The sequence below is a fragment of the Triplophysa rosa genome, linkage group LG10 (genome assembly GCF_024868665.1).
Source record: "Triplophysa rosa linkage group LG10, Trosa_1v2, whole genome shotgun sequence".
NCBI lineage: Eukaryota > Metazoa > Chordata > Actinopteri > Cypriniformes > Nemacheilidae > Triplophysa > Triplophysa rosa.
Window position 1 is genome coordinate 12,733,815 of NC_079899.1, and position 17,800 is coordinate 12,751,614.

Below are 17,800 nucleotides of genomic sequence, written 5' to 3' on the forward strand. Positions count from 1 at the left end.
TTTCCATTCAATCAAAAGATAAGCACACAAGAACATGGTCAATTCATCAAATCTGTACGCTAGGACCAGTTCAATAATATTAGGTCTGTCTACTTCATGATGGGATGATTTTTGGAACAAGCCTAACGCTTTAAAGCAAGAACAACAAATCATGCTTGACTGCTCCTCATGTGAACCACGAGACAGAAGTGCCATTAAAATGAGAAGAAATCGTTTGAATAAAAAACTGTCCATTTTAATCGTAAGAAAATATTTATCTGAGGAACAAATTTGCCGTCTTAATGGTTAGAAATTATTTACTCCCAGTTTTGATCTTGTAAAACTAGAAATATCCTCATCCATATGAAACAGGTCACAGGAACATCTGTAAATGGCTATAAAACAGCATCTGTTTAGCACACATAATGGCTCACATTTAAATGTCCAGATGTCCCGTTTTACCCATATTAATAAAATGATTGTGGTGGAAGAATGAAAGAAAACTGCTCTCATCAGCTCAGCATTGTTGGGTCTTGTAGAAACTCAGCAGGGCTTCTATACATTTGCCTTAAATTTACTATTAGAGATCGAAATTAAAACCTACTATATTTCAGCGGCAACAACAAACACTGTCCAGACTTAACTTCTGCTAGACCTCTGCAAAGAATCGATAACTGTTGAGTACAATTTACTCAATACAATTTGAATTTAATACAATTCATATACAATAAAATATTAATATTAATTAATATTAATATAAATGAAATACAAAATACATTTTTATATTATAACCAACACAGGCCGGATGTTAAACTCCCTGTGAACCGGAAGTTGCTATCGTTTTTACTTATGTATTCCGACTCATTTCTAAGTGAAACGAAAGGTGCGTCCCAAATCATGCACTTATGCACTTTTCTACACCATTTTGTATAAATAGTGTGAGTAGCAGTGTTGGGCAAATTACTCTGAAAAAGAAATTAATTAGTTACTAATTACATATTCAAAAGTATAATTAGATTACTGTACAAATTACTTTCTCCAAAAATTTAATTACTTATCATTAATTACTTTCTATATCCTATATCAATAGTGATTCAAGGATAGACATGAAACGGCTCTTTTAATTCATTCAAATAAATAATATAAAACTTCATAAAGTAGTATTATTAACTGACCAAATTATTACAAATGTGAGAATTATACATTAAAGCGCAGATTTTAAAGTTAGACTTTGATTTTTTATGTCAATTCTACTATTTCACACATATAGATTACACACAGTATTTAGTTTAATTACATCAGAAGTAACTATAATTAAATTACAGAAAAAATAAGAGTAATCCCTTACTTTACTTTTTCAAGGGAAAAGTAATTGAATTACAGTAACTAATTACTTAGTAACTAGTTACACTCAACACTGGTGAGTAGTGCGTTCACATTGAAAATTCTCAAAAAAGAAGTGCACTTTACTGTAAGTACCCGGATGATGCACCCATTCAACACTTCACGCACTTAACGGTCGCAGTTTCAACTACGTAGCGGAAATGAGGCGGGGCTATCAGATGCTGCTTGTGCAAAGTTCTCTTGCGGAGTGATTACGCTACAATCTGATGGGGACTGAAGTAATGTCGGGCGAAACAACTGGAAATTCCATTAAATTTACAATGTACAACTTAATTATATGGTCTCGCATTGTATTGTGTGATTGACGTCATTTTCCCTCGTCTGGGAAACCACATACTTACAGTTAGTATAAAACCGTTAAGTATTCTATTTGGGACGATACTACCCTTCTTAAATTCAAACATGGTTGAGTGCATAGTGCATAGTTTAAGTGCATAGTGTATAGTATGTCATTTGGGACACAACTAAAGTTTCGAATGAAAAAAATAGTGGGTGCGTGGCTTGTTCTTTTTACTGTGATTTGATTGAAATGGATGGCAGCAGACTGACAGATGAATGGGAGGAGTTAACGATGCTCCGCCCAAGCCGTATAATTTAAGTCAGGGGTCTTCAACCGGGGGTCCGCGATGGAACTGCAAGGGGTCCGCTAATTACTGTTTACTCACAAGCAACTTTTTTGTTAAAAATGTAAAGCATGGGTACAGAAATATTACAACCAATGTTCTCTTTAAGCTGCGCACGTGCGCGGCCGCGCGGACTCATTGAAGCTCCCGCGCATTAAAATTTTAACCTGCGTGCGTGCAGACAAAAACATTCATTCAGGCAGCGGAAGCAAGCGATGGAAGAAACGTTACACATGCATCATAAAAACCGGTAGGGTTAGAATCAGGGCATTCTCTGTCTCCCTTCCGATAAAAGTACGCATGAAAGGAGTTGCATGCAAATAAAGTGCATTCTCATATGTTTCTGAACTTCTGTTTAAATTTGTTAAAGCTGTAAAGCGCTAATTTGACAGCCAAATGACACCACACCGCTTCTGCATTGTAAACTCTGACAGAACTATGGTACGTGTGTAAAATCAATGAGACGCGCACCGTGTAGTAGGCTACTGATGCACGTCAAACAAGTTGCCCCGAAAATAACCCAAGTGGTACTAAATAACGCGGACTCGTTGCATCAAGTTGCTCTCCTTAGTCTGATATGATGCTCTGCAGAAAAAAAACTCGTATAAAATTTCGTGTAACAGCCGCGACAATGCTGATCCACGAGAAAGACAACGGAGCTCAGAATTTGTGTTCTGCAACACACAGAAGCGAAAAAAAGAATGACACAAACGGCCTGTTTTTACAGCAGAATGCATAAAATCTGCACTAATTTCTTTCGCATCCAGAGACAACCTCTGCCTCCACTAGAATAGACTTTGTGCCATTAGCCAGGGTCAGTCATCACATTGAAGCCTTAATAAAAACTAAGGTTCAAATAAATGTTTAATTGTCCATCTCACAGTAAAATGAAAATGTTTGATGCTGCAAATCCCTTAAAATAATCAAGCAATCTATATTAAAAACAAAAATAATACACAGAAAAGTGTCACGAATGGAGCGTGGAGAGAAGAACCCAAGCGCAGGCAGGCAGTGGATGAAGGGGTTAAAACGATCTTTATTCTTACAAAACAAAAACCCCACAATGGGGGAAAAACCGACAGTAACAGAATAAATAATACACCAACTTTGACAGGAAAAAATAAACTGGACTGGACTAAACTAACATAACACTTAACTAAACATAACTTGACAAACTAAACACCTACTAATACTGGACTGGGTTCTTTAAACAGCAAAACAGGATCACAGGAACACTGACAGGCACGATACACATACGATACACATACAATACACGAGCACGGGACAAAGAAACATGAGGGCATTTATAGGGAAGACAAACGAGGGATAACGACACGGGGCAGGTGTGGGTAATCAAACACTCAGGGAAAGATCACAAGGAAACGAGAGGAGCGGAGCCAATGACAAGACACTGGAGAGAACGTATATTATTGTCAAAAGGACAATAATATGTTTCTCTCCACACATAACCAAAGACTTTGTCATGGCTCTGCTACAGGACCAAGAAAAACATGACTAAGGAAGCAGAGCCATGACAGAAAAGTATTTAGCCTGTGTGCAACAATAACATAGTGCTAATGTAATGTCTTAACATAATATTGCTGTGACAATAGGGTTGTTTCTATTTAAATAGCTCCATTTACACATTTAGTATAAGGGGGTCCCTGCTCCACGCATCTCTCATCTAAGGGGTCCTTGCCCCGAAAAACGTTGAAGACCCCTGATTTAAGTCATTTGAGGCCCTGTCCCAAATGGCGCACTCCGGTCTTGTGGACCTCCTCCGAGTCCACACTTGGTGACGTCAGGAAGTGCAGACCTATAGGGCACTAGGCACGAGTCCACAAGGGTAAGTAGGAGTGCATTTTGGGACAGACTTGAGGTCATCACGCCGGAAAGAGCAAGCGGTGCTTTCTAATCACTCTCGCGGCACTATGTAGTCATTCGCTGATCAGTCTTGCGCAGCGCCGCGTGAAGTCGACCACACTTGTCCCATTGTTGTTATTTGGGAGAATTGGGACAGGAGCTGCCTGTTTTTATAGTTCTGTATTTCATATGTTGATATGCCACCCGAGCATTATGCAATAGAAAGTTATGTTTGTAATGCATTCGTTTGGCATGACATAAATGCAACTGCTTATGTATATTTATTTATTTGTATACACTATACTTAATGTGTTCTAAATATGCATATATGTTGTTATTTAATATATCTCTGTAATACAGAAGCTGTGTTGTTCAGCTTTACAGAGCCCAGAGACAACTAGATATATACATCTACAATGGCTTACCTTAAGTAAGAAAATGTTGTACACTCAAAAAAAAATGGTGCTATTTAGCACTAAAAGTGGTTATATTCGTGATCATAGGGGAACCACTTTTAGTGCTATATAGCACCCTATCTTGGTTCTTCAGAGGTTCTCTGGGGTGACCGAGGTGCTATATACCAACGTATGGTCCTTCAGCGGTTCTATATAGCACCTAAGTCTTCCCAAAGAACTGCTGAAGAACCACTGAAGCACCAAAATATGGTTCTATACAGCACTAAAAGGGGTTCCCCTATAATTGCGAGCAAAGAACCACTTTTAGTGCTATTAGCACTATTTTTGTTTTAGAGTGTATCGATAGATGTAGGAACTGAGACCATCACCAGCTTGTTTGAGATCAGTTTTGCACCTGTCTTGAGGGAATCAGACAGTTAAATTCAGGGCTCTACAGTGAAAGCAAAGATCAGTGTGCTGATACAAGACCACAGGCTTGGCACTCAATCTAAGCGCATACTAATAACAGAGCAGTGTGGGGAATTTTCTTAAAGCGCTTTATGGGCCAACAATTGCACATTACTCATGTCTACAACAGCTGCTATTATAATTCTATGAAACTAAGATGTGCCCTAAAGGAACCGTGGCAGAAGAGTGTGTGAAAGTAAGATGGGAATTTTTAGAGGCACTTTTGTGAATAGCGGTCACTTTACACAACCGATAAAAAATAGCTATATCTGACTTTTAATTATAGGCTATCCGTGGTTTTTTTCCCAAATATATTTTGCACTAAAACTTTTTGATTTAAATTTGATATGGTAACAACAAGTGGAGAAGATTAAAGAGGAAAGATTAGAAAACAAAGGAAAAAATATCCTTGCATTCAGGGTCCAAGCTAAATGAGCTCTTATAGCGTTAAGCCCTACGTGTTTGTCACTGAGAGATTTAAGGGTTCAGACTGTTGTCTTTGATCTGCGCTGATTGAAGCATTTTTTTATCATATCTGAGTCTCCTTGAGAACTAAATCTACTTGTATTTTTTTCATTCCTTATCATTTTCTTTCATTGGAAATGACAATCCGGACTATCTAATCCATCTTCCTTTTATTAGAAAAAATATTATTCCCATAGGCTCTGCCCTTGCCAATATCAAAAATGATTTAGGATTTGGGACATGTTGACTAGGGGGATGCCAAACGGAGGGGGGTTGTGTTCCAAGAAACACTGGGTCACACATTAATCAAGGCAAGACATTGAAATGACAGTATTATTCACAAAAAGTTAGGTGTATACTTCTTTGCCCTGATGGTATTAAATGGTTTGTGTCTTTAGATTAAAACTAATAACAAATAAAAAGATTTTAACTGGGAAAGCAGGGCAGCGGGGTTGGATAAATCCGTTGCATCTGGTGCATGTTTGTCATATTCTTATATTTATCCAAAAGGTGATTTTATATAATATGAATTTAAATACGGAGAAGGGTGGTACTTTTATGAGTCATTGGTAACCTTTAATCCTTAAAGAGCTCAGGACAAGTTTTACAAATAAATCTTTTAGCTTCAGGAGGTTCTATTCACATGCACTTGACTTTCAGATAACACAGTAAAATGTGATGCTTTATCAATTGATGACAGAAATGGTGTTATTATTAATAATCATTTTATTATAAGAAATTCTGAGCTTTTACATTATTAAATGATTACTAAAAGGACCTCATTTGTAGAGGATTTCCTTGACAAAGACCTCCCCATGGGTCTAAAAATGTTATGGCAACATTGACATAAGATAACAGTTAAGGAAACATGAATGTGATAGCAAAAGGAAAAAGTTTGACAATATTACTGAGCACATTCACGGTATGTAATGTTGCAACATCTACACAAAATAAATATATTTGATTTAGGAGCCAAAAGCAACAGCTTTTGTGACAAAAAAAAGGACAATTGTGATGAATAATTCAACTCTTCTATCCCACTGTGATGATAACTTAACACAAAGAGCTATTCTGTAACTTTGCCAATTGGACTAATTGACGATTTGCATGTGAATACTGGCCTTACATTTACCACCCTTTAATGCAGGAACAGCTAGAACCATTCTGAAATAAAAAGCTAGAACATCTTTGTTTTTAGGGTTTCTTTTTTTAAAATACCTCATTGATGTTGTGGTTAGATTTTTTTTGCCATGCGGGTATTAACCATTTGGCTCATTTTCCTCATTGTTATTAGAATAATTTCTCCAAACACAATTCTTTGCCAAAATGCATTCAGATCGATATGGAAAACAACGTTCGTGTTTTTCACAACAAAACAACTAATCTTTTTTTGAAGATAAATCCGTTCAGGTTCAATTTTCATCTGAGGTGATAAACATGTTTTTTTATTCATAATACTTAAGCACAATATCCAGGACATGAGAAAACATTTTCAATTGTTTGTCCCTCTCATTGAGTGTTACTCCCTGTTACCAGCAGATGGAGGCATTGGATGACATTTAGCTGTTTGTGCAATACATAAAACAAGTCAGTAGATGGCAGCAGACATAAAAGAGCCACGAAGTCAAGTGTATTATGAACAACTGTTGGATCAATAGTATAGGCCTACATAAACTTTGATAAAAAAAATATGCCCAGCTTCAAAGCAATGTGCTTTGTAACATACAGTATTTAAATATAGATATAGTATCTGTGTAGCGTCACGCTTCATTATATCAATTAATGTACCAATGTTTTGACGTGATGTGTATATATAACATATTTTTCCCCTTTTGCTTACTTCTTTGCTTTGAAATTACTTCTCAATTGTAATGTTTATGAAATCAACAAAGACAGTGTTAAAATGTATTTGTATATATATACGATGTAACAATTTATGATGCGAATTAGGTTTTTTTCCCAATTATGTAAGATATGGATAACAGAAAAATAAATACTGTTTCTGGAAATTTATTTTTGTATTAATTCATATAGGTCTACTTATTCACGTACTTGCTTATTTATTTATATCTGTATACCGGCCTATCTCAGCCTGTCTGTCAGTATTTCTGTTTGTTTGCGTGCTTAATGTTTGTTTGGTAAAAAATGTTGTTTGGTATTTCTGTTGTTTTATATATGAACAACAAAATAAAGGTTATTTATTTATTCTCAGAAATTGAATCTCCGATTATTTAATGGTCACGACTTGCACTTTGGCAAGATGACCACGCGATGGCGCCACGAGACCAAGTCTGTGGTGGCTGTCTGTCGCTCATTATCGTGAATCCGACGGGTGTTAGGACCGCTCGGCCTGTGTGTTGTATTGCCGTAAGCCGTCTGTCTGCTTTTGCTGCTGGTTGTTCGGAGGAGTCTTTCTGCCGAACATGTGGTGTGGCGGTGGCGTCACTATACTTGCAGCAGTCGGTGACAGAATCAAATGAGAGAGACATATCGCTTACATCGAGCACAGAGTGAAAGTCAGAGACCACAGGAAGTGAAACACGTGCAAGAGTCGAGAGCTATGAAAACCGAGGGGATCGAGGGTACTGAACGGTTTATGAGCCCTGGTAAAGGCCGGGGACTCAGAGCCATAAAGCATTTTAAAGTTGGTGATCTCGTGTTCGCCTGTCCGGCGTATGCGTACGTGCTGACAGTGAACGAGAGAGGCGGACACTGCGAATTCTGCTTTACCAGGTCAGCGCTCCATATCAGGATCCATACAAGTCACTCGGCTACACTTTGTGTCTCTGCTATGCATAAGACTTCAATCCCTGCTGACTTGTAGGCTACATGAATGTTTACATGATGTGCATACGCGATTTCAGCTTTAAGCACCTTATTGTATAATAAACAATAATAATTAATGTTAACTTTTATAATACTTCAAGATCAATTTTGCATGCATGTACTCCTGAACAGGAGTCATGTAACGTTAATCTGAATTATCCGGTTTGTATTAAAGATGGCTGGCAATTGTATTCTATTCACACTGTATTTAAATGCTGCTGGGTCATGCACTCTGAAGGCTGACCCACTTTATGCAGTGATCCAACAGATCCAGGTCTCAAAATGTTGCAGAATGTACTCCATGTTGAGTGCTATCCATGAATTATATGGACGGACAAAGCAGACAACATACATTTATTGTATTATGCTTTTAAATGCATGACTGCACCATGTCTCTTTTTAAGATTATACAAATAAATGGGTTCCTAGTATTTTTAACACTTTATTATGGGCCCTATAAATAAATGGTTGGCAACTTGTCTTATAACTATTTGATGGTTTAATTCACAGGAGAGAAGCGCTTTCAAAATGTGGAAAATGTAAACAGGCCTACTACTGCAATGTAGAATGTCAGGTAAGCCCACAGCATGTTTGTGCTGTCATTGTAGTATTTGTGATTGATGAGCTGCATTATCTTTATTAAAGAAACAGTTCACCCACAAAAGCAAAACCTTTAATGTACTCTTAATGCAGTCACATCCATATTCTGTTTGTGGAACAAACGTGAATGTACCTTTTTGGCCTCGAAGAGGTTAACCATAAACAGAATTTTAGTTTTGGGGTGAACTGTTCCTTTAAGCATGCCATTGGGTGTTGGCAAATAGGTAATTTTTTCTCTGTCAGTGTCAGCATATAGCAAGAAAGCTTTTTCCCTAAGCTTAGTACCTACGCTGGGGTAGTCTAATTGCAAGGAAGGTCCCAATGGAGCAACTCAAGTTTAAGTGCTTTTCTTATGTATGGTTATGGGCCAAAGTCTTCCTCTAACCTGCAACCATTGTGTCTTCGCTGCACAACCATTTGAGGTCCGTATTAATATATTTAATTATGATTCTACATATTTTTAGTAATGGACAGGGTTTGACTTAGACAAGGTTGACATCGTGTATGACTGTAGCACAACAACATTAGTCAAACACAAGGTTTATTTACGTTCTAAATATAGATGAATGACACAAGTACAGCATAACTGACTCATTTCCCCGTGTATGAGTAAATTCTTGAGGATCAGGAACAGGAATAGTGCTCACAGCGAGAGACCACAGCCAAAACAACAGTCTTGAAATTGATTTTGCTGGTGAGTTCCAAGCTCGGTTATAAATCCAGCACAGAAAACAAAGATCATCAATAATCCATTTGCACTCTACCACAAGGCCGTTCTATCAGGTCCCTGCTGTTTTTGTACAATGTACAAGTTGTGGCATTAGAATCAGCCTATCCATCATCATAAGTGTGCAGTGCCCCATTCTGACTTGTTTCTCTGTGGATCATGGCTTGTCTGCTTTAACTAAATTGCTAAGTTACATCTGTTCACCTTGATCTATTTCATTTAAGATCCTGCAAGTGAAAATTATATATTATAAGCACTAATTTGATATGAAGGCTTTTGACTACATTAAATGTACAGTGGCATTCAATAAAAATGACTAATTTCTGTGCAACTGGTGGTAATAGAACTGTTCTTTTTCTGCAGTTGTTTGGTTATGGATGGATGTTACCCATTTACATTTATGCATTTGGCAGACACTTTTATCCATAGCGACTTACATTGCAAGATATAAAAAGAAAAGGGTTTCTTCAATAAAGAGTTCTAAGCTCTAACGCAAACCAATCAGTTTGAGCATGTTCAAGTCTCACCAAGTAGTCATGTTCTATGAGTGAATGACCTTTAACCTCATAAAACTTTGCAAATTTCATCACTGACAAAAAACTAATGGTATGATGTTTAAGTATTAAACTGTAGTCATTGATTAAGTTTATTGCTAAATATTGAAGCATTTACTGTTTTATATTTAACTACAAACTGTTGCACTTTATTGTTTTCCTTGCTTAACGGCTTATTACAAGTGGCACGACCACCCCAAACTTGTGCCATCGTGCCAAGTCCAAAAAAACAGCCTTGTTTTGGTAGTGAAACAGTGTTTACCATCAAGTCTATGTAATCTGTTTATTTAAAGGAACTTGGGTGTTGCTTGTTTCCTAAATTGAGCTGGAAGGCGGTCTAACCTCGCTGTTGCTATGACAATCCATCTCAAGCGCATTAAAGATTTTGATTATAAGTGGGAGATGTTTGTTTTGATGTGAAATAAACCTTGTACTTCCATCAGAAAGGAGACTGGTCCATGCACAAGCTGGAGTGCTCGGCCATGTGCGCTCACGGGGAGAACTGGTGTCCATCAGAGACAGTGCGACTGGTTGCCAGAATCATTCAGAAACAGGTGAGGGTGACTTGTGTTTTATTGGCATGATTGTTTGCATGATTTTTGTGATGCGTCTGATTAGGACATGCTGTCACACATGCAGTTAGCCACGCCCACGTATTTGTACGCAGAATGGAAATCGGTTGCAGTGACATTTTAGACCATCGCGGTGGTATATATCTTCATAGCGCTCAGTCTAAGCTGTATTCAATATTTGCGTTGGGTGTGGTATACATTTTTAACATGGCTGTTTCTGTAGTAAATCTGTATTCTTTTTCTTCACTTTTGTTGTTATGATCATATACGTTAAGAATATGTGTTTTACTTTTTGTATATCTTTTACAAAAAGGTTTTATTATGCTTCGGGTCATTGTATAGTCCAGGCTTGTGTTACATAGCAGACCATTGAATGGGCGTTTTAAAGAAACACTTCGCCCAAAAATGAAAATTCTGTCGTCATTTACTCACCCTCGAGTTGTTCCAAATCTGTATAAATGTCTTTGTTCAGAGAAAGATATTTGAAAAAATGCTTGTAACCAAACAGTTCTTGGCAACCATTGACTATTATAGTAGGAAAATGTGCTTTATAAATTTCTTTGTACTGTTGAACACAAAAAAAAGATGAAGAGTTGAAGAATGTAGGAAAGCAAACAGTTCTGGATCACTTTTGACTGCCATTGTAATTTTTTACAGAAATTTTTGGGTGAACTGTCCCTTTAAGTATGATTTTGTGCGTAGTTCGATGTTTAATGAAGATTTACTCCAAAATGATAACAGGTTTTTGAGTGTCTGTATACTGCTTAATAGAACTTAAAAGGAATTTTGGCTCTAGCTGTTCTACTTTAATACCGTCTATAGCTAGAGCCAATTGACTCACAAGTACTCGAGTTCATAGAGTCAGAGAGGTCTAGTGCAGTAACATTCCTCGCTCGAGTGTTAAAACACAGCAGCGCTACAGTGTTGTAACTTCACTTCCAGTGGTTGAATAACATTTAAGTTTGAATTAGCTGAGTGCCGAAAGATCCAGCTGCCCTACATGAAAGATATCGGTATTGATTATTTTTCTCTTAATGCCTAAAAGCAGAAAAAAATCTTAGCAACAGAAAATAGAAGCTGTTATACAGAGGTCAGAAAATAGGCTGCTGGTTTAAAAAGAGTGAAGTTGAAGAGTGTTGATTTTACATTTAGAAGTCATAATACTGTATATGTTGCTGTTTGAGGGAAGATGTTGCGTAGATGTTTTGTCTCGATTCTTTCTCCTGGACGCTTAAGTGGAGAGCAAATGGAGACCTTTGGATATGTTTTTAAGGTTAAACACCTTAGTGGTCTTGTGTGTCTCCTCTAGAGCATAAACCAAATCAAAGATCATAGATTTTGAAATGGACTTCGAAGAACACATAATCTGAGCAATGTGTGCAGTCAAATGTCTCATTTGGTGTCTCTTTTGGTTTTCTCTGACGGAACTTGGATCTTTTCTTCCGCACCTGTCAGCTGCACAGCTGACAAACTTTAACAGGTGTGAAAACAGATGGGTAGTTTCCCTTATTTGGAGATTCTGGAACAAAAGTCATGTATAGTAATATTCAGGCCTAAAATGCAGTTAAATTCGCAGCAAGGTGACAATCAAATGTCTACAATGCATGTATTTAATGTAAAGCTGATGGTTAGGCTAAAATCAGGTTTAGATGCAGGATTTGCAGCACTGCTCTGGCACATATGGTGCCTCCATGTGTTTCTCATAGATGTCTTTTTTCACCGGATGCGTCAGTCGCAGCGGCTCTATCTTTGACTCACTCAGCAAGCACATGGAGCTTTGTGTCACACTGCTAGCACTGTGAGACAGTTGGCCAGAAAACTGCTACATCTCATCAAACAATGAAACAAGGTTTCTGTGAATGCGACTGAAATTCTGTGCATTGTGTTGCATGCTTGACAGTTTGTCAACAGGTCATGTCAGATCTAATTTAAATGTGAATCTTTTTAAAGGAGCGGTTCACCCAAACTGCTTTTTTTACTCTATTAAATGTGGGTTTGTTCCCTAAATAGTGCAGTTACTGCAAACAAATATCATTACAGATTATTGAAACTAACATGTTTCTAGCACACTTGCTTGTGTATATATAGTGTATAGCGTTATCAGATCTCAGAGGCCTACACAAAGTTTGTCTTACTTACGTCCTTTCTACACTTCACGCGAGTGACGTGATGTAACGCAACAATAGACAACAGGAACCATTGGGAACAAACCGTTTGTCGTGCCACATCCGGTGGGAATAGAAATTCTGTTTATAATGGCTTTTATAGTCTTTTGTAGACAGGGTGTTGACTGTCAGTCAGTCTTACTGTTATTAGAAGCCTCGTGAATGTAAACAACTACTCTCGAGATCCACTCGCTCCTCAGGCTGATTGTTAGTAGGCGGAGCCAACAATGTGATCAAGTAGTTGTTGTAATCTTGCTGTAGGGTAGGTCATATGAATCCGAATATTCTGTCACATATCTAGCTATTTTAAGTTCGTGTTTTTCCGGTAAACGATTACATTAAAGGAATGTGGGTGAGTGAATTATCATGAAATTGTCATTTTAAAGTGAACAATAATGCTTTCGTTATTGGTAAGGAAGATATTTTAAGTTTAAACTAGCAGGATGTATTTTTAATGCCAAGACAGCTTATAGGTCTAAAGTGCAAGGGAAATTTGATTCCTCTCAACCTATTTAATGACAAATGTGTAATTTTTAAATTTGGTTAAGCTATCATCTTTTTTACATTTACATTCATGCATTTGGCAGACGCTTTTAGCCAAAGCGACTTACATTGCATTATACTATACATTTTAGGGATGGGACGATATATAGAGTAATTTTTATGCTCAGTTTCTCAATGGATTACGGTTAAACGCCGCCACATCCGAAAGCCAGAGGGCGCTCTCGAGTAGGCGTATTAGGACACAACATTAGTATACGCACATCCGAATCTCAAGAGAAATTCTCCACCACCCAGATATTTCTCGCCTACTGATTTATGAATACTGACGGATCGGACATACTATTCATTCACCTACTACTTTTTGCCTACTATATAGCAAGGAAGAATGCCATTTCGAACGCAGCCGTAGTGATTTTAAATCGAGCGGTACTTCCTACTGATCAAAGAGCCGTAGTTCACGGAAGAGCTGTGCATAAAACAGAATCGAAGCCTTTGCGATTTCAGAATCGACATAGACAGGTATAATTAGTGTGAATCGCGATATATATCGTCACAGGCCTAATACATTTGTTTCTGACTTTCTGCAATCCTCTGGGATCGAACCCATGACCCTTGGCGTTGCTAGCGCACTAATCTAACCACTGAGCTACAGGAAAGCTTTTCTTATTACTTTCTTGTTTTACAGAAGTACCTGACAGAAAGCACTCCATCAGAAAAAGTTTTGACTCTTACAGAATTGGAAGCACGTAAGTTGAGTTGCTCGCTAATAAACCAACAAATTAAAGTTAGAAAGAGGAACGCTCTGTCTTTTGGTTAAAACAGAGATCCAACTGCAATTAAAGCCAATGGCTTTGCACACCTGTTTAATGACCCTAACCAGCTGCCCTGTTAGCCGTCTCAGATATATGACGCCTAGAACTAGAGCTAAATCTCTTCATCTGTGTCTCAGAGTGTGACTGGCAGAGACAGATGAAGACGTCATGAAATCACTTTAATAAAAAGAGAGCTGAATTTGCCAAATTATAATTTTTGTATTATTCTTCTGTGAAAGCATAGCCTTGATTAATATGGAACCTTTGAGCTTTTGTTCAGAGGAAATCCTAATTGTCTGTTTTGTGTGTTGTCAGATCTGGACAAGCTGGATAATGAAAAGAATGAGATGAACGACACAGACATTGCTGCGTTACACCACTTTTACAGCCGGCACCTTGATTTTCCTGACAATGCGGCACTTACCGAGCTCTTCTCCCAGGTACTGTCGACTGCTTTTACTGCAATTGTCGTTCACATGTAGGTTCAGTATAGTCAAATATCGCTGTTTCTGACTCTACCTGATGTGTCATTATAACCATTTGATCAAAAGTGAGGTATTCAATCAATTAAACCCACCCTGTCCTTGCTATTAAAAGGGTCTGACATTGTGCCATTCTCTCTCTCTCTCTCTCTCTCTCTTTCTGTCTGTGCTGGTGATTTTTATTCATCACATTCATACATTCTCAGGTCACAGTCATAAAGCTATTTAAAATAAAACATGCTGCCTAATGTTTGCTGTGCAATAACAATGATGCTTCTTTATTTCTGCATCACAGGTGAACTGTAATGGCTTCACTATTGAAGATGAGGAGCTGTCACATCTGGGTTCTGCTGTATTTCCAGAGTAAACCTTTTAGAATTCAAAATCATCACACGAAAATAATAAAGCAGAAATTTGATTGTTGTTGAATGTACAAACATCTGGACACACCTCCTGTGTCACACAGAGATTCTCAAACCTTTTCATCTTTTTGGTTTTAGCGTTGCTCTTATGAACCACAGCTGTAGTCCCAATGTGATTGTGACATATAAAGGTACGGTGGCTGAGGTGAGGGCCGTGCAGGAGATCAGCCCTGGAGAAGAGGTGAGATACGGGAACACATGTAAACATGCTCCATGATGACTCATTCCCTATGAGTCATTTAAAGGGACAGTTCCACTAACACAATATAATGTAGCGCTGCTTTTCACATTGTTCTTCAGTAGAAAGGGACAAAATACTTCTAAGTAATGCTAAATTTAGAAATAAATAGCCCTATATTCAAGTAGCGTTTGTTGTAAGTGCATTATCATTGTTTTGTAATGATCTGAAAATGATCTGAATATATAATTTAAAAATAGTATGTAATCACCCACTGTTAATTTAATTACAATAACATTTACTGCATCCAAATAACTGCTTCTTTGAAATAGATTTATTTTATCTTTTAAACAGATTTTCAACAGTTATATAGACCTCTTGTATCCAACAGAGGATAGAATTGAAAGGTTGAGTGATTCTTATTTCTTTACCTGTGACTGCAAAGAATGCACCTCGAAATCAAAGGTGAGTTTAAGTTTAAATGTTTTAATACGGTTTATTCTAAAGAGAGTGAAATAATTATCACCTATGAATAAATGATAATAGTGTTGACGTGCTTTTGCTGAAGTATTTTGTGTTATAAGTGTCACCAACTAGAATCTCTGTACGACTCATTAGTTTAGCTAATGTTGTTGCTTAACAGTGATTTGATAGCACACAGAACACTTTTTCAATCTACAAAAGACTTATCGTCTTTATATGTTGAACCAGAATAGAGATAAAAGACTAAAATGAACAAATAAAGAAATAAAAGTCAGTGTATGTGAAATGACACCCTCATGTTTTTAAGGACAAGGCCAAAATGGAGATCCGTCAAAAGCTCAGCACACTTCCAGAAGCTGATGAAATCAGACAGATGGTGGCATACTCTAGAAATGTCATTGAGGAGTTCAGGAGAGCCAAGCACTACAAAAATATCCTTCACTGGCCTTTTCAATAATGTACAATTAGCGTGTGTGTGTGTGTGTGTGTGTGTGTGTGTGTGTGTGTGTGCAAACATTTGTACTTACTTTATTTGCTGAAGGGTAATATTTAATGTATATGTGACAGCAATCCAGAGCAGTGGGTTATATTTAGTCCCCACCTGACTAAGCCATATTAACCTTTAGGATAGATCCCGTCACAAAACAAGTCTGTAGTGTTTGTGAAATTTACAATTCCTGCAAGGAAGTAGGATCTAGAGTGTTCGGAGTCAAATTTAACCTACAAAAATGTGAACCTTACGCATTTTTTTTAATTAAAAATGGTTTTATGAGACATTGATTTTCTTTGACTTCAAAGTACCCCCCAGTGAACTGCTGGAAATTTGTGAACTGAGTCTGGACAAAATGGGTTCAATCTTTGCAGACACCAATGTCTATATGCTACACATGATGTACCAGGCAATGGGCGTCTGTCTCTACATGCAGGACTGGGATGGAGCAATGAAGTATGGCGAGAAAATTATCCAGCCCTACAGGTAATGCAGAGTTTTGTTAGTCTGTTTCATTTGTAATAATAAAGGATTTATGTGTTCATTTTATTAATAGATTTTATTATACCTTTCCAGTGTGCACTATCCTCCTTACTCACTGAATGTGGCCTCTATGTACCTGAAACTTGGAAGATTGTACCTAGGACTTGAAAAGAAGACACAAGGGGTTAAAGCTTTAAAGAAGGTAGGGTGTTAGCGTCCTAACAAGAGATAGCTACTGCAAATAGGACTTGTCCTTAAACATACAGGTTGATCAAAAATAAAGAAAATCTGAAGCATAAAACAATATTTATAAATCAAGTGGCTATTTCAGGTCATTTTAGATATGGATTTTGTCCTCAGAATGTTAAAATAATACCTTTAAGTGTTTAAATAATATAATTGTGTGTGACTGAACTTAATACAATTTCCACAGGCTCTTGCGATCATGGATATTGCCCACGGTAAAGACCATCCATACATCTTGGAGGTTAAGAAGGAAATAGAAGATCAGAAATAATGCGACGAGGAGGAGAAATATGCATCAATGCTGGCATGTCTTATACCTCTCCCTGGAATATTAAAACAAAAGTGATGTCAAAATTGTTTGTTGATCTGAGATGTCATTTAAACAAATTTTAGATTTGTAAATAGATGGCCCAGATATTTTGTTGTTTGTTTCATCCGCACTTTGGAAAAAAATGTGCTGATCTGTCTTTTTTGGAGAAAAAGGGCTAACATTTAAGAATCATATCATATATGCCAGGTTTTCAAATCTATTTTGCCCTATCATGTAGCAACAATATTGCTGTTTTGAGTAACTAATGAATGTAAATCATTTATATATTCTCAAAAAAAGGTGAAAGATCCCTGACTCTATTTTACTGGTCTGTTTAATAGATTGTTGCATGGTTGTCATTCTGCATAGGTCAGAGTCATTGATGCTGTTAAAATATTGGACTTCCAATCTTTCATTACATTTCGGTCAAAATGTTATGTTCATAACTGTTTGTGTCTTTAAATGCTTCTTGTTTGTTATTGTGCAATTTTGACTGGTAGCATGGGCAAAAAAGAAATGAATGCATATCCTGCCACATGCTTGAAATTTATTGTAAAAACGCTACAGTAATAAAATCCTGAAGGGAAAAATTGACTCAACATTTTCAATCAAATCCTCTATAGTGGAACACAAACTGAATTCTTACATTTTTACAAGCTGCCGAACAACATCAAAATAACAATTGTTGAATGCATCACTGATTACATTCAATACGTTATATCCTAATCATCTGCTATTGTCCGTATCCC

The 17,800-nt window shown here is 37.2% G+C and overlaps 1 protein-coding gene across 1 annotated transcript; it reads left to right on the forward strand.

Annotated features, from left to right (window-relative positions):
* Nucleotides 1-7,559: 7,559 nt before the first annotated feature.
* Nucleotides 7,560-17,633, forward strand: smyd2a (SET and MYND domain containing 2a). Its single transcript, XM_057344653.1, has 12 exons — nucleotides 7,560-7,930; nucleotides 8,534-8,597; nucleotides 10,348-10,458; nucleotides 13,831-13,891; nucleotides 14,273-14,397; nucleotides 14,735-14,802; nucleotides 14,940-15,042; nucleotides 15,394-15,504; nucleotides 15,830-15,953; nucleotides 16,324-16,498; nucleotides 16,589-16,697; nucleotides 16,929-17,633. Exons 1-12 carry the CDS (start codon nucleotides 7,674-7,676, stop codon nucleotides 17,010-17,012), a joined length of 1,392 nt encoding a protein of 463 aa, XP_057200636.1. The 5' UTR covers nucleotides 7,560-7,673; the 3' UTR covers nucleotides 17,013-17,633.
* The last annotated feature ends 167 nt before the right edge of the window (nucleotides 17,634-17,800 follow it).

Coding starts and splice junctions, on each gene's coding strand:
- smyd2a (XM_057344653.1), top strand. CDS start 7,674: ATGAGAGAGACATATCGCTTACATCGAGCACAGAGTGAAAGTCAGAGA. Junction 14,398..14,734: donor TTACCGAGCTCTTCTCCCAG/GTACTGTCGACT, acceptor TCTGCATCACAG/GTGAACTGTAATGGCTTCAC. Junction 16,698..16,928: donor GGGTTAAAGCTTTAAAGAAG/GTAGGGTGTTAG, acceptor CAATTTCCACAG/GCTCTTGCGATCATGGATAT.